The 26,217-nt window shown below is 39.4% G+C and overlaps 1 protein-coding gene and 1 long non-coding RNA gene across 3 annotated transcripts in view; one reads left to right on the top strand and one right to left on the bottom strand.

Moving 5' to 3' along the window:
* csmd2 (CUB and Sushi multiple domains 2) overlaps window positions 1-26,217 on the bottom strand; it is a 108,435-nt gene that overhangs the window by 14,166 nt on the left and 68,052 nt on the right. Inside the window, exons 35-50 of the mRNA XM_014985606.2 lie at window positions 24,478-24,655; window positions 22,658-22,803; window positions 22,483-22,563; window positions 21,830-21,943; window positions 16,336-16,524; window positions 15,518-15,664; window positions 12,702-12,890; window positions 11,519-11,704; window positions 9,805-9,999; window positions 9,454-9,627; window positions 9,183-9,356; window positions 8,790-8,963; window positions 4,096-4,284; window positions 3,721-3,894; window positions 1,886-2,068; window positions 383-559 (exon numbers count right to left, since the gene is read on the bottom strand). Coding sequence (XP_014841092.2) covers window positions 383-559; window positions 1,886-2,068; window positions 3,721-3,894; window positions 4,096-4,284; window positions 8,790-8,963; window positions 9,183-9,356; window positions 9,454-9,627; window positions 9,805-9,999; window positions 11,519-11,704; window positions 12,702-12,890; window positions 15,518-15,664; window positions 16,336-16,524; window positions 21,830-21,943; window positions 22,483-22,563; window positions 22,658-22,803; window positions 24,478-24,655 — 2,670 coding nt within the window. The remainder of the gene's footprint in view (window positions 1-382; window positions 560-1,885; window positions 2,069-3,720; window positions 3,895-4,095; window positions 4,285-8,789; window positions 8,964-9,182; window positions 9,357-9,453; window positions 9,628-9,804; window positions 10,000-11,518; window positions 11,705-12,701; window positions 12,891-15,517; window positions 15,665-16,335; window positions 16,525-21,829; window positions 21,944-22,482; window positions 22,564-22,657; window positions 22,804-24,477; window positions 24,656-26,217) is intronic.
* On the top strand, window positions 478-8,484 carry LOC148156395 (uncharacterized). Of its 2 annotated transcripts, XR_015764614.1 has the most exons (4): window positions 478-635; window positions 944-1,093; window positions 1,915-2,032; window positions 6,306-8,484. It is a non-coding gene; the product is annotated as an uncharacterized LOC148156395 (long non-coding RNA). The 2 variants fall into 2 exon arrangements; XR_015764613.1 differs by lacking the exon at window positions 6,306-8,484 and having other exon boundaries at window positions 1,915-2,202.

Genomic DNA, 26,217 nt, shown 5'->3' with positions numbered 1-26,217 from the left:
TTATCTCGGCATGTTTTTCAGCGCTCTACCATCTAAAGACAACTCAAAACACTACTTTTAATAAGATTTTCTCCACAGGAGGGATTTTTCTGTGGTTGAAATGCTGATGACAGAAATGTTAATGATAGAAACAGTTTTTGTGAGAGAGGCTTTTCCAACAGATTAACTCTGGTGCTAGTTTAGATACGCTGCTAACTTGACAAGTTAGCATTTGAACAGAGACCTGCAGAGATCTGTTCTGTTCAAATGCAATATACATGCATTTGAACAAAGACCTAAGTAGCAAAGTTATTATGCAAAACAGGGCATAATTCTTTCAATCTGTATGGATAAGCACAAAGACGAAGTCACTGTGACTGTGCATCTTTGGGCTGTCAATTACCTGAGCACTCTGGCATGTTGCCCGTCCAGGTCCCATTCACAGTGCAGTGTCGGGTAAGCAGTCCAGTAGAGTAGTACCCTTCCCTGCAGCTGTAAGTGATGGATCTGGAAAAAGTCAGTCCGTCGTGAACAAGGATCTGGGCATTTCGTGGAGTTCCTGGGTTTCCACAGGAAATTACTGTTGAGAAAAATAGAAGAGCAGAAGACAAGAACAACCAAGATGAAAGAACAAATTCTGAAGGCAAATGCTAAAGGTACTGATGCTAACATATTAAAAAGAAAGAAGTCTTTTTTCTTATCAAGATAATGGCCTAAAGCCATTCACATAATTGTGACAAAAGTTGACTTGTCATAGTTGATTTGTTATAATGTCTTTATTATTCAACAAAGATGTTTCTCAATGCCATTTATTCTCAGTTAGCTCCAAATTTAGTCTGAAAACCTTCCTGATCAGTTTTTTTTCCTTGTTTGTTTTCAATCTGTCCACTCCTGACACAATCACATTTTTGTGCATCCTCCTTTGTAAGTAACTCTCCTTTGATGGACACACTCTTTTACGCAGAAAATCCCTTGGTGTCTGTCCAGCCGCAAGCGATAGTTGTGTTCATTACAGTCTCCAGTTTGCCCCAGGCCATCAGAACCCCAGGGGCATCGCCCTCCCATAATGACCAGATGTAGCCTGGCCCTTGAAGTCCCTGCCAACTGAGAACAGGTGGGCAACCTAGGCTATTGAGCATAACACACAGAGAGAAGCAAGGGGCAGTTGTGCTCCAGGATGGGGGTAGAGGTGCGGGGTGAAGGAGTACAGAGGGTTGTCGAGAGCTTCACCGGACACGGTCTATAAAACAGCAGATGATTGTGGGAAGGCCCCATGTCAGACAAATATTTTTCTTGTGTCTTCATAAAAAATAATGCAAAGCTCCGCAATAAACTTTTTGATCTCGCAAGGCATTAACTGCTGTGTAGTTCATTAATTTGTAAAGAAAAACTTGCTTTCAGTTTGTTTATCCACTGAATTTCATTTAAATTGTTCACACATATGCACAGAAATAACCAATTTAATTTTAATTTTAGATGTTCCCTTACACTAAACCTGACATCACTTGGACATGTTGCAAAAATTTTACATGGGTAATTAAAGGAAAAGTTTATATTAAAGCAATCACTTTTGAGTGAGACAAATGTGCATGTAAAATTATTCCTAAACAAAACAAATGCCTTTTTACACATCCTCATATAATTTGCCCGCATTTTTAAAATAACGTTAAAATGCTGGTTTACCCCAAAATCATTAATCACCGTTGATGCCCTTGTTCCTCTGACAGTAAATCCTAAGGCAGAATATGTAATGCTTCTGTAAGATTGTGGGTCTTCAAATGTGTTTCCCTGTGGATGTTTCCAGAATATCACCTCACGATCGAAGCTCGTGGCCATAGCAAAGCACCGGAAGTTCAAGTAACTGCAAAGTGGAAAAACCTTGACAAATACAATACAAATGTCTTACCATGACACTCCGGTTGTGTTCCCATCCAGGTACCGTTGGAAAAACATGTTCTCTCTGGTGACCCCTTTAGGACGTAACCAGGTTCGCAGCTGAAACGTACAACACTGCTCACGGTAAATTCATCTCCAAGACGAATGCCGTGGACAGGTACGCCTGGATCTCCACACAGACCATTTGATTCCCCTGCAAGGACAAAGCAAAAAAAAAAAAAAAAAAAAAAATCACATACATATGACGTTTGTTATAATGAGCTTACATCAGAAATGAATTCTGCTGACTGGTACATAATTGTGCAATAAAGACAATGATAGAACTAGTGTCTGATACCATAAAGATCCAATGAGACAATGATGGCTTTCTATATCCTAAAGAATTTTAACTTTGCTATTTAAGTTTATTTATTCTATTACTCAGGGATGGTTATTATACAAGATTCCAAACTTTACAGTGCATCCAGAACACATTCACAGCACTTTCATTTTTCGACGCAATTCCCTTGATTAGTTCCACAAGACAATCCTCTCTGAGGTCTGCAGACAATTCCTTTGATTTCATGCTTAGTGTTTCTGCTGGGAGCTGCACTGTCAACTGTGCCACCTTATATATAGACAGATGCATTTTTTTTGTGTCTTCTATTTTTCACAAAATTCACAAAATCTCAAAAGTTTGTATAGAATTTGGTGGAAATAGATTAATTTAATACAACGTGGAGTATTCCTGTAGCATAAAATCTGGATAAAGGTAAGAGGTGTAAATACTTTCTGGATGCACTAGAAAGTAATTTTCTACAAAGTGTTCAATCCATCACCTTAAAAGGTAAAAAAAGATGGTAAATTTGGAAACCTCCTTCATAAAAATTCCATAAGATGCGACGTTCAGCAAAAGGCAGTTTTGCGCAATGTTGCTTGGTGAATTCAAGTACATGCAGCACTTTTCAGACTTTATATTTAGAAATTTTTGAAACCCACATACCGGTTTTCTTCAGTTTCATAATTATCCACTACTTTGTGTTTAGTAACTCCCTTAAAACTTCAATAAAGTAAATGTTTTACAAGTTTGCAGGCAACATACCAAAAATGTGAAAAAGTTCAAAATGCATGAATACGTTCACATGGGACAGTAGTAAAGATGGCCATGCAAATAAATATGAACATAATACCTGTCCATTGAGAGAACATCAGAGAACATCACACATAATGACATTGAACTCTCAGAGTGCTACTTTACTGTCACACAGCTTGTGTGCCTAAGCGAACGACTTTATAGCTCTTTGATACCGTCTGTGTTTGTTCACTTTTCTGTCCCATCTGTGTGACTGTGCATTTGCACATATGGGGGATGTGTGGGCCGTTTAACGTGCAACTCGCTGGAGCCCTGGAGGAATTGTTGTTGGGGTATAGGAGTATGGGGGCCTGTGTTTTTATACAGCTTCATAACCCGGCATTGATGTTCCTCAGTCTAATGAGAGCAAATTAAAACGAGTTTATAGAGGGGACTCAGCTTGCCCTTGAGGCCTGCGGAGCAGACGGGTAATTCCATCTTTGGTCCAACTATTTCGTAAATATCCTACCACCAGATGCCACTCAAAGTCTTCATTCGTTGGTCATGCTCTGTGAGGGCGTCTATATAAACGGAGCTGATATCCCAACTGAATTAATAAAGCGTTAAATCAAGAATTGACAGAGGATGAGGGCTCAGTCATGACACGGTAATAGTTCTGCTTGTTCCAGACTCTTATTTGAGAAGATTTTGAGTGTGAAGTTTTAGTCCTTCGTAAAATGACATTTGGTTGAACACAGACAGACACAAATTGACAGGTGACTGGTTCCCCATACCAGAGCAGTGCGGTGGCGAGCCGCTCCACTGCCCGTCCAGCTGACACATTCTCGTGGTGTTTCCGACGATGCCACGCTGGCCCATGCAGCTGTAGCGGATGACCGAGCCCACTGTTCGACGGTCTCCTGAGATCTGCGCGTAAGGAGGCATGCTGGGACGGTCGCAAAGAACCACTGACCAATCAAAGTAGAGAAGGAAGCAAACAAGTGTTAAATAGATTGCTGCTAGAAACACAAATGTTAAACCCTGTTAACTACAGTTAATAAATGGAAAAACCACAAATCCGTGCATCTCTAGTATAAATATACATATTTTTTTAATTAAACCACATTTTACAAAGTACTTAAAAGAAACCAACTGTTTCCGTTACTCACACAGGCATTTGGGTAAGGAGCGGTCCCAGGTGCCGTCCCCTTGGCAGGAGATGGAGCTGGTTCCCAGAAGATAATAGCCAGGGTTACAGCGGTACGTCACCGCGGTCTGGAAGCTGTACCGATGGGGCCCGCTGGATAATACCTGCCTAATGCTGTACTCTACATGGCCGGGCTCTGTGCAGTTTACAACTGCCGGCATTAATGGGGCAGAGGAAACGGAGACAGAGAGAGAAAAATGAAAATTCTTAGGAGCAAGATTTGTTTAAAAACCGCATTTAAAAATCTGATTTTACAAAGTTTTCAGGGATAACTATAAAAACATTATCCCTGTTAGATAAACTAATAAATTATATAGACTGAACGCTGTGGCATTCCCTTACAATTGGTAGTCTCTTTGGCTGAGAGACAGCGACAGAGATGGATGGAGACCTCACAGGTAGTTGAGGAAGGAAATGTGAATCAAATTATAAGGAATGCAATAAGCTAATATTCTAACAGAGTGCTAACCAGTAACGATAACAATCACCAAGTCATGCATACATTTCGTCAGCCATTATCTCAGTAAAGTCAGCAAAGTCAGAGTTGCCATTTAGCCTATACCTAGATGTATAGAGTGATGCTAACACCCTAATGGCTTCCAAAACACACTCAGAGTTTGCCTGCAGCTATTACAGCCCAGCTTGCCTTGCCAACCGCACTCCGATAAATGTGTTTTTGCTCCAGCCAAAATGAACCTACTGTATTCTAATGTGTGTAAAAGCTTGCTCATTTTCATGCTCCCAAGCTGTCCAGCTATGCTAAATAACCCCCCAAATATCTTTTATAATGTATTCCTCCCAGAAGAGTGCTGACCTGTGGTGCCATCATTTACAACTTACTGCATAATAACTCTACAAAGTGTCTTTGAAGCCGCGGAGCGGTTTCAGAGAGGGGCATTCTAAGCTTGGAAACTTGGCTTTCATTAAACGTGCTTAGTGCGTGGTGTGTTGAAAAGGGTTCCAACGGCTGTCTAAACTGACTGACCTCCTGGTAAATTTCTGTGTGGCCCCAGCGTGTGAGGAAGAAGGAAAGTTATAAAAGGAAAACAAAGAAGGAAGGTGAGAAGGGAAGTAGAAGAGGTAATTTATTTCAGTTCAAATCAAAGGTGGGAAACCCTCGTCAACCTCTCTTCCCTCGGTAGGTGACGCATCCGAAGTGTAGCATTATTTCCTCTCAGCATTCTTGCTCACACCAAACCACAAGTACAAATATATAAAAGCCTATAGATTTTATAGCTTAAAGCTGAACTGTAGAGTTCATTACATCTGTAGTTCTTTGGGGTATATCTCCACAAAGGATGTGACGATGCAAACATTTGGGCTGATATTAATAACCTATCAACAAAAAGTAAAAAAAAAATATTGGCCAATACTGTTTAGTGCCAAGAAACTGGTGCAACCCTTTATTCTACCAGTTTTGCATATTATTATTATTATTATTTTTTAATTTGCACCATTAAATTATGGTTTGGTAATGATGTCTAGGATTAGCTTGGAAAGAGAATATCTGTAGAGGAGTTTTCAACTCTTGCCAAATATTTTCCACAGGATTTCGGTCTAGACTTTCAATGAGCCGTTCCAACACAGAGATACTTTGATCTACATCATCCCAACGCAATTCTGGGCTTTTTCCTGTAACACTAGCTTTTAAATTTCTTCCAGGATAGCTTTATATTGAGTTTCTTCCTTTTTATCCATCAACTATTACCAACTCCTCTATGCTTTGCAAAGAAAAGCACCGTCATAGCATAATGCTCCCACAAACACAGTGGTGGCAGTATAAGCAGGTGTGAAAAGGTGAATTTCTTCACAAGTATTTGACATTTTGGCCAGACATGTTCATTTTGGTCTCATTTGACCCGAGCACCTTCTTTGAAATATGTGCTGCATCTCCTACATTCTTGTCATTTGTGTAGTCCATGCCTAACAGCCTTCCCGTTGACAGATTCAACCACCTGTGCAGTTGTGCTGCTCTTTCAATTTTTTCGAATGATGAACCGAGTACCGTTCTGTGAAATGCTTTAAAAAATGGGATATTGTTTAGTAATCTACTACTGTTTTAAACTTCTCCCCAACTTTATTGCTGACATATCTGCTTTGTTCCTCGGTCTTCACGACGGCATTTGTTTACTAACGTTTTCTGCTTCCCATTTGTTTTTCTCCCACTCAAAGCTGAGAGACTAAGAGTGAGATGGATGAAGCGGATGCCAGCACAGTTTTGCTGCTCAGGAAGAAAAAGCGAGGGCCACACTTTAACAAATGTGTCACTATGGCTGTAATTAATGTAATAAATCTGACTGACAAAAAGACTTGTAAGCTGCTTATGTCTTCACATCAAAAGTGAGGATAATAGACATCAAAAATGCCGTTCCCATCCATCCATCCACACACACACGTAGAGGAACACACACAGTTTTCACATAAAATGTGCCTGAGAATAAGCATTTGGGCTGAAACAAGGCTGATGCTAATATGACGTCACTGCTAAAGTGAAGAGATTCTATTACGCATGTCTGGAAGGAAATGTATGCAGCAGGAAAATGAACTCTTCTTACAAAAAAAAGAAAGAAAGAAAAAACAGGGGGAAAAAATGACGGATGCCTGCAAGACTTGTAACCTTCCCATCACTCCAGCAAAGTATTGAAAAGACACTAAATCCCTTTTTGTCTCATTTAAAACAAACTCAGGAAGTCAATCAGACACGTTTTCCGTCACCGCTTGTCACATTTAGGGCCCGACTTTGCAAGCAGCCCCTGTCGGTTCCTGTCACAAAGCCTTCAGATAGAAAACGACTTATCCACAGACACGGGAGCAGAGATACATTACTTGTTGCAAAAACGCTGCCAAATTAAGAGTCTTTGCCCGACTCATGCGAAGCAGAGCTGAATAATTGTAATTCTGAGCAAAAACCCAAAATGCAGGTCACCACAGACTGCTGTCTTTTATGCATCCTAAAGGATCTGGTGATTGTCTTTGGATTTGTCTCTGCATGGCTATTAACTAACACTGTTTCACTGACACGCATGTTTGCCTTAGGGGATGAAGAGGTAGTGAGGCTGAGAGAGGAAAAAAAAAGTCAACTGGAAATATTATGTGGAACCTCCACGGACCATTTGACTGAGGCCGATGTAATTAAATAAACTGGACTCTTCTTTAATTTTTCATTTGAGCTTCCCCTAAATGTTAAGTCCGTTAAATTCCTTCTCCCCAGGGTGCTTCTTTGCTTCATTTCCACACTCTCTATGATTAAGGTCACCTATGGTCAAAGAAGATATGGCTTCACACATTTTGTTAGGTAATTTAGCACTCACCCACACAAATGTGTGAAAATATAAAAAGAAAATGTTAAGTCCACGAGCAACTCTGTGGAATTTAGACATTTTTCTTAATCTGATTCCTCCTTCAGATGAAGGGCCAACATTATACCAACGCTCAGCTAAGGTGTGTAAGAAGCCGTTTCTTTAATGATATGTTGCAATGCAAAGGTATTCATACGATTTCCTTTTTTTTTTTTTTTTTTTTTTACATTTTTTAAAACAACAACCTCATACTAAAGTGTGGTTATATTTGTACTTTTGTGTCAAAAACAGAAACACAAAATAAAATGGAATTTGCTAAGAGGAGGAACATTTTCGATACTTTTAAATGTTGCATTTGTCGTTAGCCCCTGGGAAATAAACTTGGTTCAACAGTCTTTCATTACTGTTGGAGCTGCAAATTTTTAGGGGTATGTGTTTACTGGCTTTGTGCATTTGTAAGAGATTTTTGTTGACACAACAGCTCAAACTCAGTCAGATTGAATGAAGAGCCTCTGAAGTGCAACTTTCAAGTTTTGTAACAGATTAAAGGGTTGCTTTGTATTTACGTCCATCCATCTTCTCATTGATTTGTGTGTGGTGTGTTTTTTTTTTTTTAGTACTGTTCTTGTGCGATACATGTGTTTGTGCATCAAGGACTGCAGATGGAAATTAGCTCTGAGAGCGAACATGTGGTACCAGGCATATTTTCCCTTGAGAGTAATGCTCCTGTACATGGTCCTATTCAACAAATAAACAAACAAGCTTCTCTGTCCTTGCTGGAAAAACATCCAAACGAAATGATGCTACCACTGCCATGTCTCATCGTGGTGTTTCTGCATTGGGGTTGACATGATCCAGGAGGTGTTCAAAGCATGGGATACTGTTGCATAATCTAACCCTATTTTAAGCGTCTCCAGAACTTTATCCCTGCTGTGTTCCTTGTTTCTTTATGATGTTGTTTCACTAATATTCTTTTAACAAGAGTAGCTGCAATTACACACATTTGGGATATCCGTCTTCTGGTCTATATTTAGTAGATATGTGACTTCTGGCAATTCCTTGGAATGAGAGTAGGGGGATGAAAACAAATACACCCTCCATTTTTTCACATTACTGACAAAATCTGGCAACGTTCAAGCAATATGAATATTTTTTAAAGATGCTGTACATTGAAAAAACTCTTCTCCATGAATGCATATTTTCAAAGGAATGGAAAAAAAAACAATGTTTTCTAACATATTAAACTGTTTATCAGAAGCAAAATAAGAACATCGTCAACTTTTTGTAAATATTTCATATCCATACAATTCTGCTGAAATCAGTAAATAAACGCACAGGCGATCTTCTTGCCACTTACTTTTACACCGTGGTAGGGCACTGTTCCACTGTCCATTGGCCTGGCATGTAGATTTAACAGCCCCGTGCAGAACATATCCAGTATTGCAGACAAAATGCACAACGTCATTTAAGTTGAACTGGGTTCCTTGGGTTGTGCCAAATGTAGGATTTCCAGGGTGGCCGCATGTGATGGCTGAGAGAGTCAAATGATAGGAGTCATTGATATACAACCCAAGTCAAATTTTTGAAAGACACAAACTGCTTTAAACTTTGAACAACACAGTACATGCTGATATAAAATGATTATCTAAAGAAGAAATTGCTTAAACATCCACAGCAACAAAAGTCTCAATTCAACACCGCCCAGCGGTGTATGAGCAAATACAAACAGCTGTTTAGAGAGGCAACTTACGAACGCAAACGGGGGTGTTTCCTGACCAGCGGTGATCCTGCTCGCATATTCGCACTGATACACCAATAAGACGAAACCCTGGGTTACATTGGTACACGACGCTTCCTCGAAAGTTGAAGTTCTCCCCAATTATTTGCCCATTGACTATTGGGTCTGGAGTGCCACAATGGCCAGCTAAAAACAAAACGATAAAAAAGAAGACGGTTAAACGTGGTAGACTCTGACTTTTTTTTTTTTTTACTGTTGTCATTTTTTGGACTGAAGATCTCACCTAGACATTGAACTTGTGTTCCGCTCCAAAGCCCATTGGACATGCACTCTCGGACCCGAGAGCCCACTAGGGTATATCCTGTGTTGCAGGAGAAAATGGCTGTGGCTCCATATACAGTCAAAGTTCCTATTTTATGACCATTTGGAGGAGTGCCAAGATCTCCACAGGAAATAACTGAAATAAAAGAACAAAATAAAACCCAATTAGGACAATATGATTCAAAATCATTTTTTTGCATGTTAGAGGACTTGGATATGAAAGTAAATGAATTTGGTTGCATTTATGTTGCTTACATTTGAGTGGAAATCTTTAGTAATACACAGACGCAGAAAGGCAACAGCTCTAACTTACTGTCACAGACCGGGCGAGGATCAGGGTAATTCCAAGTGCCATTTGCTTGGCAGCGAATGATCCTTTGACCCCTGTAGTAATATCCCGGGTCACATATGAGCATCATTATGGCATCATATTGGTTTTGAGTGCCGTAGATTAGTCTCCATCGTCCGTGCTCCACAGCAGAGTGGCTGATGTCGGTGCAGGTGACCGCTATGAGGTAAGAGAATTTTTTTACATATTTAACAGTCACTAGTTTGTCTTCTGAAGACTGAACTGTGTTGGGCGTCTATTTGGAGTGGAATGATGCATCCAGCTCACAGCGAAAGACTAAGAATCCCCACTTTCTTCTCAAGAATAAGAGTAAAAACTTAATCACAAACTGTATTAATAAGGTAATATGAAGATAATATAAGTCAGTTCAGGTTTGACAAGATTACAAATTGCAATTTTTAATTGTTTAATACTGTGGTAGTCCTACCGTCTCTTTGGTGTGTCTTCTCAAAACAGTAAAGGTTTCATGAATATCAAATGAAGTTTTAAAGAGACAATCAAATTTGGGGAATAAAAATAAATTCCATTTTGTTTAGTGCCTGTGTCAAAATGTGGTACTAATACAAGTGATAGCACTTGGCCTGTTCTTTGTGGTACTCAGAAGACATTTTGATATGAACTGTTAACAAGGTAAAATGCCAATGTCGTTAGCTCTCACATGGTCCAATAAGCAGAACCATCCAAAAATAGTTATCTGCTCAAGAGCAATGATTAAAAAAGATAAGATTTTACAAACAAATGGAGGATAATTTTTCAAAAACTCCCAGTTATAAACTCATGTGGAGAAGAAAAAACAGTTGCTTGTTGTTACTTACACCTTATTCAATCAATTTATCTCTGAAATCCAACATTAGGATTTTGCTAACACAACCCACCCCCCCAGCTTAACTGTGTTCTAGTTAGAAACTGCAAATTCTATTGGATTTTCTAATTGCTGTGCACAGCGACAAAATCACATAACTGGCTTTAGCAAATCAAGTTAAGTTGTTTCTTTCCATTTTATATATTTAAAACAAAAAACTAAATACACACACAATAACAGAGGTGGTACAATCCTAGGTATATGAAGGATTTAATGAGCTGCGCAACGTCAAAGCACATTTTATTGCGCTGACAGTGATATAAAGCTATAAAAATACATTGTAGCTTCGCAGCAATCACATTGAATTTTCTTTATGGAAAACTCATCCAAATAAAGTCTGGATCCTGTCAAACTATTGCCTGAGATATACGTTAGTGCTATTCATACTTGTTACAGAAACTCCATTTATTTTTCTTTCTATTTATTGTTTATTCACAGGGGAATGTTAGATTTCTCTATATCTTTGTTTTTACGTCACAGTGATGATGGATGTTTAGTTGGCTTAGCATGAGAAAAGGAGTTTCTATGTCAGTGAAATGTCTTCAAGTGTTGGCCTTGAAGACACTTGGACTGTTTTCTCAAAATGTCTATGCTAAGCACATGTTTGACAGATTTAAGTTAAAAAATGCACAACATAGTGGGGGAACTAATTATTACCTCCCTTCCATTTGAGCTCATGAAAAACTAATTCACAGTAAGATTCTAACCGGGTTGTGGTAAATTACAAAATGAAACCATAATAGCGTCACAATACACCTCTGGTTCCTGTGCTTCTGAAGATTTCAAATCTAACCAGACAGCAGAAGAAAAACTCACGAACGCATCTTGGAGGGGCCTCGATGGGGCTCCACCGCCCAGATTCTTGACAGACCACTGAGGTGGTGAGAGGACCAGCAAGCCGAAACCCTGGATTACATTGGTAAGTGACCCTGGCCCCAAGAGAGAAGTCTTGGCCAACAATGCTGCCGTTGACGGGGGCAACAGGCATTCCACAGGACATGACTACAAAATACAACATTGATAGGTAGTTGAGTAAGATTTAAAAAACAGTAAGAGGAAATAAAACACAGGCAAAATAACTTGTCATCCTTGTATGCAAAGTGCTGAGTTCTCAAAAACACTCACAGAAGGCACGGATGAGCCGCAAACATTAGCATGGAACTCAGTTCACACAACAGCAAACAATCAAAGTCGGCAGAGGATAAATGTAATTTTTATGGATGAGTACACCTGTTATGGAACTGTGTGCGCACTCAACGTTTGCTCTAATTGCGTGTGCCAGTCTGAAAACAAATAGTGGAAATCCATTTTTAGATTTCATGCTTTAATATTTTATTTAAAAGCAAACATCATTAAAATTTAACAACAAATGTTATTATCTGACAAATAGTAATTGTTGTTTTGAGATATTTTTTCTCCAAAAGTTGAAATCCTCACTATGGCCTACTCAATTAATAAAAAAGACCCCTCAAATGATAATTTCTAAAAAAAATACCTATGTGAGGTATGACAAGAGGACTAAAATCCAGTAATTGAAATGTCACTAAGTTTCCACTGAATCTTTAAAAAGGGACAAAAAAGTGGTGAAGTAAACTTCCTGGAGGTATGCCTTAGGCTGAGGAGCTGCTAGTGATGCCGTGCTGTCAACCGCAATCAGCCTTTGATCCGAAGCAAAAGGATTCTGTAAGACTTTTTCCCCTCAATCAGTTTAAACCTGAGAGATGCAGCTCACAAAGTGGATTTGCAGTGATATTCTGTTCGGCATGCCAGACGGGATACAAGTGATATAATCTACTTAAGGTCATCAGTTATAAGACGTTTTATAACGCATCGATCAGATCTTGAAATTATGTGCATTAAAATGATAAAATATCCTACTCTGATGAATCTCTGCAAAGCGATTTGACTGACATGATAAGAAAAAGAAAAAAAAGAAGAAGAGAAAATCCAGTCTCTGATCTATCTCTAGTTCCTGACAGAGCGTGATAGAGGTCTTTACTTTGACAAAGAGGTACTGGGGCATTCCACTGATGGATCCCCTGCGCTGTCCGGGTGCATGTGGCGCTGGTCTGACCAATAAGTCGAAAGCCCTGGTCGCAGTTGAAGCGTAAAGTACTACCCAGCTTGGACCCGGTCAGGCTGTGCACTGTGCCATTTACTGGGTTATTTGGAGGGCTGCAGTAGGGCGCTATGGAGAAAGAAGTAAATACTCATTATATAATCACAAAAACATGACATGTTAAAAAAACAACAACAAAAAAAACAATGATGCAAGGTGATGTAAGAAGTTGTTCAGCGGATGAATAATGAATACCCGTTTAACGACAGAGCCAAAGATCTCTGTTGCGTCTTGCTCTTGTGCTGAGGGAAAGGTTACAGCAAACACTGCTGCCTCGAGATGAGGAAAATTGATTATTGAAAACTAATGTACTGCAAAGCAAAATGAGTGTTTGTCAGCAGCTGTGGATGAGCATCATAAAAGTGATGGATACATAATGATGGGAACAAAGTATCTGACTTTGGTTAAACTGGTAACGGCAATAATCATTTGTCATTGCAAATGGTGCCAAAACGGATCGAGAAGATTCACGAGCCCAAGTGGAGTTTAGCAGATTTCCCCAATAAGGCGGGAGCACGACGCATCAGCTGCAGAAAGACGGTAACAGAACACAGACTCTACAAACACTGTGTAATGAGAAGAGAAGACTGTGTTCAGTATGGGTGGAAAATTATTATGAGAACATCAAATTTCAATAAAAATGCAAATTTGCCATTTTTACAGCTCTCATATTGCAGCGACAATTTAAAATATTGTGTTTTTTTAACATCAAGGATATAACCATGCAAAATCCCCAATAGTATAAAAATACTAAGCCAATATAGATGGTTAGTTATGGACATAAAACATTTTTTAACAGTATATTATGTCTTTCAAAGAGACAAAGATTTTAATAGTCCTTTAAGGGGACGGAGAGTCTGTCAAACATATTGAAGAATCTTATACTTGGGTTTATTGTAAAAATATTTTTTTCTGAAAAGATCAACAGCACATGGACAGAGTGCTTTGGTAGCAATTTAACAAATGACTAAAATGCTTACTGTCCACGCTGTGAACAAAAGGCAAATTCTCAATGCCTCCAAAGACGCCCATATGGATAAAAGCCAGCAACGTTTTCATTTTTAATTAGTACACAACCAAAAACATCCGCAAGACCACTAGAGGGTGAAGAAGTTTGTTCTTTATCATTAGTTGGTAAACGAGTTTGCCAACTTCCACTAAAACTTAGACTGAAACAATTTGGTCAGATTGATTGAACCTTTTGACAACAAAACATAAGAGGAACATGTGAAAAAGCACAGTACGCTAACTGCTGGAGCTAAGAAAGGGAGGGGATTTGGAGTACTGCAGCTATCTTCCAAAAATGTACTGGAAACTTTAGAGTACATAGAATAATGAATAAACTAAATGCGTTGCCGTTGGGTTTTTCAATAAGATCATCATCAAAACATAGACAATGAACACAGTGATGGTTCTCCATATTTAAAATTTACATGACCATGGGTAAAAATTTAATTCTCCCCAAACATGGCCAAAAATGGCTGTAAAAAAAAAAAAGCATTAGCAGCACAGGTACCAATAAGAGTGCCTCTCTCAACATTTGCATGCCTTTTTCTAACATCTCCACCTGGGGTACCAATAAATGCCAGCAGGTTTCTCAATCATTGGCCCATCTGTTGCTTTTTTTTTTTTTATTTCCCTTTCCTTTCTCTAGCATGAGACAGAACAACAGTTGCCTTTTCTGCAATCAGCCCTGCAACTTTGAATAACTTTGACTGCAGAGGGTGGTGACTAAATTGAAATAGATAAACAACAGGAGAAAGAAAGATTGAGCGGACAAGGTCAGGCTGACTCAAAGTTGATTGAAGTGATGGAGAAAATGAATGCACCTAAACAGAGAGATAGAAACAGTGATAGTTGAAATTGATAGAAAATAACTGTAGAAACCGAGCGCGTGAATTGCAACAAGACACTGCTGCAAGTTGTTAATGGAAGACTTGCCCTTGGAGAGGAAACGAGGATTGATGAGTAGCATAGCTGAATTTATTGAATGCATCAGTGCCATCTGTTTTTTTTTTTTTTCCTTCTTCTTCCTCCCACAGAGGTACACCAGAAGGCAATTCCATATTGACCATGGTAACTTCTGGGTTCTCAGGGATCACTTAGTTTGTCATTTAATCCGTCACGACAAAAACCGTCAGTGTTCGAAACAAACAATTAAAAAGTGAAAGAGGCAGGAGAAAAAGCAGAAGAGAGAGATGACAGAACATCCGGCTAGGGAGACAGAAAGCTCCAGCAAAGGGAGGAGAGAGACAATTAGTCAATCTGGCTGAGTGGTGTTGATACAGAACAGGGGGAGCCTTTTAAATATTTACACAGTCATAATTCACAGCAAGTTATGCAGGTGTCGTATACCAACAAATCCTTCATGGGAGCAGGACAAAACGGAGGAGTAATAAGCAACAAGCAACGCATGAAACCACGCTTGCTAATTCCTAGGTCTTGGCACACAGCAAGATGTCGGTGCAGATGCCTGCTGCCCCCATTAGGCTCTCACAGAGCTGGGTCATATTTTTGGCTGTCTACGGCACAGTTGGCAGCCCAGATGCCGGTCTTAAAGGAAAAGTAAATTAAACACACGACTAATGAGATCAAACTCACAACAAGGCCCTAAAAATAACAAGTCCGAAATAGCTTCCACGCGGCCAATCGATCACGGCGTGATGAGGCAGCGTTCGAGAATTTCTGGCCCTTACCTGAGTAGCGGATGCGGAAGCCTTTGTGGCTGGTGGTGTGATCAAAAGACCAGTGCAGGTAGACTTTGTTACTGGAGCTCGTGATGCTCAGCGGGCTGGAATAATTACCACTGAGGGTAATGAGAAGCGGGCTCTGTCTGGATGGACCTGGATGAAGATATGACAACGAACGACAATTAAAAGTTTCAAAATGCTGAAAAAAGAAACAAAAAGAACTTCAAGGTAAATCAAAAGTCTGGATCTATCATTCAGCAGGTCCAGACTTTTCACACAGTAAAAATCTCAAAATACTTCATTTGTTGTGAATTGCGCCAAGTTGCAAATGAAGTTTGTTGAACTCCTAAACTGTGGAAGAAAAAAAAATAAAAAAGACAACTGCAGACCATAATTGGCTTAGCAGCCTTAAGGTTAACAATTGCCTGTTCCTCTCCAGTCGGCAGAAGATAAAAAGTACTAATCAGCATCGCCGTTGTGTATCCCACCACCGTTTTCTCAGAGCTGCCGGGCAGAGTTGCTGACTTTGCCTCTAATCAAATTCAAATGTACAAGGCAGATGCAGATGTGCTGCCACCATGAAAGGGGAACTGTGTGTGATTTTCTGTTAGTGGAGGCAGATAGCTTTGTTAGAGAGTTTATTTAGCTGCCTGGTTTATTTAGCCTTTAACTGAGGCTTTCTGAGGAAAAAGTAGTGTTTACACAACTCAATGGACATTAAGAAAGTGTCATCAGAGAACGATATAGGTCATAAACGGCAATGAGGTCGGATTAAATTTGTCTTCACAAACACATGCGATCGTAGACGAAGCGACGAGACCCACCGTCAAAGACCTCGAGCTCGTCAAACTGACGGCTGGTTTGAAAGTGTTCGATAGTGAAGGTAATGTTGTAGCCGGGCTCCACTTTAACAACCCAGGAGCAAGACTCGAAATGGGGGAAGCCGGTGCCTGGCGACTGGCTCATAATGACGCCCGTGGAAGCCGTCAGCACCTCATTCATCGGACACGTCACTGGGGAGAGGGAAAAAAAAAAGAGAGCGAGACAAAAGGAGCTATTATTTTGAAGCATTGAAATAATGATCCTGTTTATGTTTTGCCGGCGTCGTTTTATAATTGCAGATCACGTCGAGTGATTGTTCGTTCATTTTGGCGAATTCAATTTACCTTGAAGCACAAATTGGATTGTTTAGGTTCACATTGTTGCTGCAGAGAAATTCAATGTAACTAAAAGCATGGCGAAGGCTAATTGTCATTCATGTCTGGGTGCCGTCACAGGAAAACAAACTTAATGCATGCCAACTCAGACTGCTAAACAGCTTATGTTTAATATCATTGACTCGCCATGAGCGTATTCACTCCTTTGCCCATTGTCAGCGTGACAGATGTGGAGCTAACTTGGCGGGGCGAGTCTCACGTCAGCCTGGAAGCGCTATTGCTGTGGCATGTCTGGGCAAACTACATCCTTCCCCTCATCACATTTCCTTGCTGTCACCAGAATTCATCTCCTCAAAATCCTTCGACATTTTCTAGACGTTTCAGTCGTGTTTTCGCCATGTTCCTATCTGCTCTGTTTTTGTTGCAGTGCTGCAAGAAAACAATGGCATTATCCGCCAGAACATTGGTGCTACCCAAGACAAGCTATAGCATCAAAGGATGAGACACACTGTTTATCGTGAGACAATGCGACACTGCATTGTTGAGTTCTTTTTTTTTTTTTTTTTACTGTATCCACCTGGCACTGGCAATGATAAACTGTGAAATATTCCACAATGAAGAGAAGAAATTAGTATGCATTTCTCATAAAGCATAAATGATTCCTACGCTAGGATTTGTTTTCAGATCATTTTCATTTCTTCTCATTTTACAAACAAACTTCACATTTTATAGTGTTTTATGAATTAGGTCAACGTAAAGTTGTGCATAAATATAAAACAGAAAGAAAATTATATAATCTGAAAAGTGTATCTCGGTGTAAAATTTTGGTTCAATCTGACCAGACCACAATTTTCCATCTTGGCTGTTTGTCAGTGTTGCCCTTGCCATTATTGACTGTTTCAGTAGACAACCTTATTTTGGTAGGTTTGCAGGTTTGCCAAATAATTTTCATTTCAGTGATCTGAAAGATGCTCAAATCTTGGGCCATTGTTTAACAACCCATCTGGTGTTTTTCTCGGTCTCAAAGATGGTGACTGCCCACTGAGGTTCTTTTACAAACACCTGAGATCATCACAAAACTTCTGCATCAATCCAGATATTAAATAAAACATAAGGGGATCCTATTTACCAATTAGGCGACTAATGAAGGCAATTTTACTTACTTTTATTTAGGCTCATCAGAGTTAATGAGGTTTGAACATACAAACACCACCATTTTCAGAAACTTATTTGGTCAAATTTATGATATATTCTGAAACTTGAAAAACTTGCTGCTGGACTGAGAACTAGCTCAGGGCATTTAACATTTTTATTTGTAAAAAAAGAAAACAAAAAAAAGACAAATGAAGCAACATAATTATAAGCTACTTTGTGTGTCTAGTACATCACATCCCAGTGGCATATAATTAAGCTCACGGCTGAAGTGTGACAAAATGTGACAAAATCATAAAGGCTTTGGAAACTTCTGCAAGAGACCGTAAACGTATCTTTTTAAAAGACCAAAAGCGGCAATAACAAATAAAATCAAAGGGAAAATAAACAAATCCATAATTTTTTTTAGAAAGAGAGTAAAACTACTACAAAGTTAATGTACCAAGAGGTGGATTAAAGTGTTTATCAAACAAGACTGCAGAAAATCTACTGGGGGATGTAAATGTCCCCACTGTGAGGCACTGTTTGAATACCTAAGCCTCTTCTGCCTGAAGGTAAAGGAGCTTTCAGCACTTACCAGTCTTAAAGTGAGAAAAACTGAATGTTCTTGCTCAAGAGCCAACCTCTTAAATACAAAACCTAATGTCAGCTATCACTATCTAAATAGAAAATTCATCCAAAGAAAGGACAAAAATGTATGACACAATTAAAAGTTATTACCTAACAAGTGTGTGACAACCAACCTTAAGTACCTTTCAGGAAGCACCAGTGAGTTCAAGGCTACATTTGCTTTGTCTTGGAGCTGACAAAAGATACAGCTGAGTGCGCAAATCTTGAGTTACTTTTTAATACTTTGCAATTTTGAAACAAAACACTGGGAATAATAGATGCCCATTCTGTTACTGGATACGCATAAAAGCTGATTTTTATCTGCATTCAGCTGGATTTTACTCGGCATGGCATTTAATCAGGGGCAACTGAGGACAACATAAACATTAGACTGGATCGAGACTGAAAACTCAGAGTCGGGGATGAGACGTAAGATTCATAAAGTGTCAGAAGGAATGCATTTAGATGAAGACTAAAACAGCGGGGAGAAGCAAGTTTGAAAAATAAAGTTTAATGTTGCAATAATTCTGGTAAACCATTTTTGTGGAGAAAGCAGGTTTTTATCAAAAATATCAAAAATGGAAAACTGTGCTGTTTTCAACAACAACAACAAAAAAGTTGACCTTATATTACAGTTCTGTCTACTGTGAAGTCTAGCTCACACTAGAGAGTAAATGTAATGGGCAGTGGATCTTATACAAGGCAGCAAACTCAAATAAAGTGCTAAAAAAATTCACTAAAAATAGTTATTTATGATAGTCAATTCAAAACGAGGATCAGACATTTTATGGATTCATCACACAAAGAAATATGTTGCATTTCAGTTCATTTTAATAGTTATATTGCATGTTCTAAATCAAGTGGGCTACTACTGTTATGTAGTTGAATTACTGAAATAAAGACTTTTTTAAATTAATAATATGATTCAAATCAAAATAAAGGCCTGCTAGTGTTTTTCTTTTAACTTATATGTTAAAAGTACTGTTTGCTTTTTATGTAGATTTTATTCATCTGTCTGTATAACACTATTTTGGGGAACAGAAAAGTCAGAGGCAGAAATAGACAGATCTGGGTCTTGACAGACACCCAAATGTGACTGGGTATGCATGACATTGTTATTTTTCTTTTTCATTTTTTTCAAAAGAGCCTCAGACAATGACAAATTTCAAAGCGGAAAAAAAAAAGTGAATATATAAAGGGTACATGTGTTATGCAAGAACAGATGTCTGATGCTCGTGAGTCAGGTTGAGTGGGTATACCGGTGCTAAGAATACAGAACCGACTCCGGTTATCTGAAAGACCATCACTGAATGATAACATGCACTGTGTAGGCCGTCGGTATATAGTGTGTAAAATCTGTGAGGTGGTGTTTGTGGGGGTGGAGTAGTTGGATGCCCCTAGATGGGCAGAAATGGTTGTGCCTGTCAGAGCTAGAAGTGGTGATTTGATAGGTGCAGCTGCAGCCAGCATGTCCCCTGCATTTCAATGAGCTGTGCATGTCGTCTCTTCACTGTCCTCCAACTAAGTGTCTAACGGCCCTCTTTCTCACCTACCTTTAAACTCCAGCCCTATTCTTTCCTTATGCACTACATTTCTGGCGACTCCTCCACCTTTTCTAGAAAATACCAACCGTTTTACTTTATGAGGGCCAGCTCATCCAGGGCTGACTCATGCTGTTCTGATACTTTCCATCTTCTTTTATCCTCTCTCTCTTCTTGTTTTCTGCTTCCAAAAGCCTTAACCTTATGATGCTACCCTTCTATTGCTCGAAGGACTAATAATAATAATAATAATTGATTGGGAAACGACAGGGAATCTGCAAGGTGATACATCCCTTTATACATTTAATATGTTTGCACAAAGTGTGGGATGCTGCTCATGGTTACATGAAGTTTGAACTTTAGCAGGTGCAAATATCCAAGGGTAAGGTACAAAAAGAACTTGGAGGAAAATGGGAAATTACATAAACTCGAGTTTTCATGTCAAGATAGATTTTACACTTCTTTTTTGTTCACTGGGTTGTTTCTGTATCCTTTTCACTTCATTTTTTTTGTCTGTTGTACTCCAAATTGGTAGCATTTAAATGGTAAGTGTCCTTTACTTGTAAGCTTTAGCTGTTAAGTCCAAAGGACACACACAAATGTACTATTCTACTACTACCCAGCAGGGAGACAAGAAGCATTTAGTGTGTGAAAATCACCACTAGAACAGAAAAGATTTATACGATTGTGATCTTGTGAAGTTCAAAAAAGGGAAAAAAAGCAGAGAAACCCCTTGAGGCTCCCAGAGATGCATTTTATACAACAGATAGTATTAATCTAAGGCTGTGCATGGGGTGCAGGGGGATCCTTTGGGGCGACCATATTGGTAGCAGTCTCTACAGGAATCATCGCTAACCTCCTGGGAGTCGAGTAAAAGCCAAAGAAGTGGTATCTACAAAAAATGTGGTTGCTGTGCTGCTTCATGACAACAGATCCCCAGTGGAAGACGGAGAGATGGCAAAACACAGATAAATGCTTCAGTCTATAAATAACTGGACTAATAAGACAAAGCACAACTGAAAATAAATACACAAAACACCTCAATCAGTAGACGATGGCCGTCTTAACATGTGCAGCAACATTCTAATTAGAGTTTTTACATCAATGTCAAGTTTTTCTATCAAAACAGACCTATTAGCTTTTAAACCAGCATTCAAGTTATTTCCAAAATATTCTTCAAGACTGCAGTTTCTCTGGCATTTGTTGGTTATATTCCAGTCTTTTGAAAGTGAATATAGATTGACGGTGTCCTGAAGCGATTCTGAGACTTTTTTTTTTTAGATAATCACTATCAGAGTTCTAGACTAAACTCGATTCTTTTACCATGATGTTGGTGAACTATTAGAACTCATCCTTTCTCTGTGAAATTCCAAGGGTTTACAATAACATTCAGTGAGGGAGTCTGCATTAACGCTTGTCGTTTCAAGTGTGAATGTGTTGTTTGTTCTTCTGGGATGATTTGACAATACACGACCAACTAGGACAGCACTGAGTCTAATCGTCAACGAGTCATATTAAAAATGAGAAGAAAGATGCTATTGCTAGCCTAGCACAACAGCTAAATGATACTGATAAATAATTGGCAAGAGCAAGACATAAGTTTACTAATAGCCGTTTGTGTCAAGTCAGATACAGAATTTAACTGAATTAACAAAAAATATGTCCAATGAATAGTAAATATCTTTTATATATTGTGCTGCCTTTCAAGAACACCATAGAAAATGCTAAATAAATTGTCTTACCTACGAGATTCCAAGACCAAAGCTCTAGATTATGTTACAAGTGGGGTGCAAATGATCATCCACACAGATTTAAAGGCAGTGCTGTTGAACATTTCAGAGTTGCACACCATCACTTACCGTCACATGACGGTGGGGGGCCTTCAAACTCTAAGTGTGTTCCTAGTCGACATGTCAGGATGCTATTTCCACTTAACTGGTAGCCTGGGAGACATCTGTAGCGAACTATATCACCTGATCAGAGAGGTGGAAAGGAAGGAGGTTAAATTCAGAGATGTACGGTTGGTGGCTACAACAACATCCAATCCTAGCACAGAGCAATTCTTGGGTCTCCCTGAGAAAGAAGGAAAATTACCATTTGCAGAAACAAATTACCATAATAATAAACTCCCAATGGATGTGGCGTATGTAGTTCAGAATAATAACTAATCATACAAGAGTGAAAATAAAGAGAATCATCTCCATTTTAACAGAAGACAACAGAAATATGTTATGAGCAATGGCCCCACGTCCCCCCATTCTGATTATTTCTCTCCCATTCTTCTCCATGTAATATAAATTATAGGAAGTTTCACTCAACCTAAAGCAATTTAAATGGTTAATGCCAGGATGTTATTTCCCTTTGGGATTAATGGTTCAGAATGCCACACTTTCCCAAATCACAATGGCACCAAATCCAATCTGAAATGACAGCGGCGTCGAGATAGCGGTGATTATGTGTCTGTATCGGTACATGTATTCTATGAAATTTAGGTGACAGAATTTCCACCTACCAATTTTGAATTCCTTGCTTGCCATCAGGATCTCTGCATTAGGAATGATGGGCGGAGGCAGGCAGTACTGAAGTCTGTAAGCTTTATGAAATGTAGCAGATATGAGAGGAGTGAAAACAGATTATTCAGAATTATTATTCAGAAATTCTTGAATATAATAAGATCATTTCCATACCTTGATAGCCAATACGGAACAACCCGCTCTTCTCCGTGTTGCTGCGGAATCGTATCAGCACCTGATTGGACGTGCTACTGGGTGGGTCATTAGGCTCTCCGTCCGTGAAGACGCCTAGTTTTCGAGTTGTCTCCTGCGGGCCGTCCCTAAAGAAAGAGAAGAGGTATCACAGGTAGACGCTCAAACGCCTGAAACGGCAGCACACAGAAGAGTACCTTAAAAATGTTCAAAAGTTCAGACAAAGAAGCCAGGCTACTCTGCACGACAGATTATTGTTATTAAGCTTTCATCTTTATCGTGAAGCCCCTCTCTTCTTTAAACGCAAACACATTTCACTGGCTGGCTTCGGCTTAATATGACAGAATAAAGTAAAAATTACAGACACGAGTGGAACGACAGGTCTGGATTGCGTCGCTCCTGTTAACAGACATCCAAAGGGAGTGCCTCTGGAAGCGGTGGCCCTGCCTTGGCAGTCCCCTGGTGTGGGCATGGCCAATTAAGCCAGCTCCCAGATTCCAGCCACAACCATTCAGCTTAGAAACCATCTGTCTTTGGCTGTCAGACTGGGCATGGGAGATTACAAGCAGCTCTGGAAACGGCTGGCTAGGGAATGCTGCCTGACAGCAGTCTAGCCAAGCCACCATTATGGGGCCCATTTCCTTGGCTCAGTGGTTCGGTGAATAGATACACAGCAACGTTAACTGGAAGCAGGGAATGTGTTAGTCCGCATCGCGACTCTGCAGGAACTTTTTTTTTTTTTTTTAAAGATGACAACTGGTGCCGCTGACAGGGGAGAAGACAATAATAAGAATGGTCATTCTGTCAGGTCTTTGGAGTTTGATCTGAAACCCTCCATGATCAAAAAACATAAATAAATAAATGAATAAATAAAACACAGATGTCAGCCCACACATTGTGAGCAATTTGTGTGGTCGTTCAGCTTCCTGGGTCACTGGCAGTAACATCTCTGGTCTCCATGAGAGCTGGGACTTTTGGACGCTTCATCGGGGGAGTGGGGATGAATCAAGACCGGAAACCATCATGCATGTAAAATCCCGTCTCTGGTGTTAAATATGGCAGGTCAAGCCTTATGCAAACAGTGAAAGGAAGAATTATCTGTCTGAACATCAGCCAGGCATGAAGACAAAAACCAGTCATCCAAAATTCCTGATAAGTGAGCACATGTTTTCATACCCAAATGACCATGCACCACTTATTTATCTGATTAGTCATCCAGGGTTTATAAATGTCATGTCACTGTTAGCTAATCAAGAAATAAAGTGCAACACCAAAGCCCATTCTACATTTATTTCCTCACAAAGAAACTGCACGTAGAAAACAACATTAAAATGTAAATGAAGAGAGAAGCTACATGCTGGAACTGACCAATTTTCAGCTTTACTTGTTCTGATTAATGACAGTACAGGAAGCAGTTTGAAATATCCAATCTTTTTACAGTCATTTAATGCACCATGCATTAGCAATCCCAGGTTGAGATCATCGCAACACTCTTCAGTGTGGACCTTACTCAAAGTTAGCTATTTTTAGTATCAGTAATGTATTGAAATGAATTCAGAGAACTCAGAAAAGTGGTGAGACATTTCATTTGCTTCTAGTATAAATATGTTTTGACCTCTTATAAGAACTATATATAATTCACCAAGAAAAAAGAAAACGGCTTAAAATCACTTTTACAGCTCAAAGCAGCTTTAAAAGAAACACAGAAATTGAGCAAAGTTTTTGGCATTTTCAGCTATTATCACCACAATATACCAAGTACATCATCACTGAAATGTCTGTGTACTTCTGTCATTTCTTACCAGACAGTTATGAAGTCATGCGGCCCATGAACCTGAAGCAGAGTGAAATTGAGTTTGATTCCAAAGCTAGGAGCCACTGAAATGAGCCAGGTGCAGTCAGCTGAGTTCGGGTACTCCTCTGGGTATCCCGGGGAGAAGATGGTCCCGTTGTCTGATGTGATGTTGCCACCACAAGGCACTGAGAGAATATGGAGGAAGGGGAGAGGGCAAGATAAAAATTTATATAATGCAGCGGGTCAGGAATGCTGTACAACTACGCAGGCACATAAACAGAAAATGGCGATTTTTCACTCTCCACCTCTTTCGCTTCCCTTCTCGGTGTCTCTTTCTCTCTCGACTTCACTCTTCGTCTATTGCCCAGGCACTTGTATGAGCTAAAGATTAGCCAGTAAAGCCTTTTAGTAAGAGGGGAGTTGGATGGAGTGTTTTGCAAAGATAAGGGCTCAACCCTTTTCCATTGAGGCTGGAGCGAAGGAGCGCACGATGAGGGAGGGGGTGTTAGCAAGCGCCAGGTTCCTGGTGTGTGTTTATATGAGTGCCTGTATGTACTATATATATATATATATATATATATATATATATATATATATATATATATATATATATATATATATATATATATATATATATATATATATATATATATATATATATATATATAAATAAGGAGTAGATGCGTATGGATGTGTTAACTTGGACTGACAAGAAAGGCTGTAACAGAATGAGAATGTCAAGACTGCCAACACTTGAACCTCCAGGTACACACAGGATTGATACCTTGGGGCAAAAAAAAAAAAAGAAAAAAAAAAAAGAAAGAAACTAAACAAACTGACACAGCCACAGAGAAACATGCTAGTTGAAATCACTGCACACAGCCTCTAAACAACACAGAGAGGAATTGGGCATTTTTAAAATATTCCTTTGAAACTCAGGAGGTTCTAACAAAGTGAATGGTTTAAAGTTGTGTGACATTCCCGCTGGTGTCCCTCATATCCACGGTGGGGGAGGAGGGAAAATTCAGGCGGAATAGTAATCGCAGCAGTGCAGGCACTTCCAGGACGCCAGCCAGGGTATTGAGCTTCACGGCACACTCTTGCCGCATGTATAAACCCAAATGTGTATGTGTTTTATCCCCTGCTGTTTCATGTGTGTGTGTGTTCAAGTTACACTGTTGGGTGATTCAGGTCCACTGGGCCAGTAGGCACCTCTGTGTCACCTTTTAAATGACCTATTGATCAGATCCATTGATTAGAATCAACACTTTGAGGGGTAACCCCTCTTGAGTACATTGCATTGAGTACACAGACACTTAAGCCTAATGTAAAAACAAGGGTATGTCTGGGAAAGGTCAGGGTGAAAACTGCAAATATTAAAGTTTTGGAGGCATAAGAAAAGAACAAAATCAATGCAGCACATCAAAATACGATAGAATCCGATATGCTTGCACGATTAACTTTTAATTTTCTTAATTATCTTTATGATCCAACTCTCTTTCTGCTTTTCCACTTTTAAGTTTTGACAGAGAAAAATAAACCGAATCAATATTTAATGTAGTGAACTGGCTCTGTTCAAGCATATCTCGTTAAAACTTAAGTGTCCATGTGTGAAAATGAAAGAGCAGAAAAAGAGGCAGTGTGAAAGAGGAGATTAGATGTCAAAGGTCGGTTGGGTGAACACAGCAAACATGCTATAATAATAATGCAAGAACAAGCAGGTTAGTGCAGTAGAGATGGGGAAATC

This window comes from Poecilia mexicana, unplaced genomic scaffold (assembly GCF_051168715.1).
Source record: "Poecilia mexicana isolate PSO_F unplaced genomic scaffold, ASM5116871v1 scaffold_11, whole genome shotgun sequence".
NCBI classification, from domain to species: domain Eukaryota; kingdom Metazoa; phylum Chordata; class Actinopteri; order Cyprinodontiformes; family Poeciliidae; genus Poecilia; species Poecilia mexicana.
This window is presented reverse-complemented; position numbering and strand designations above follow the sequence as displayed.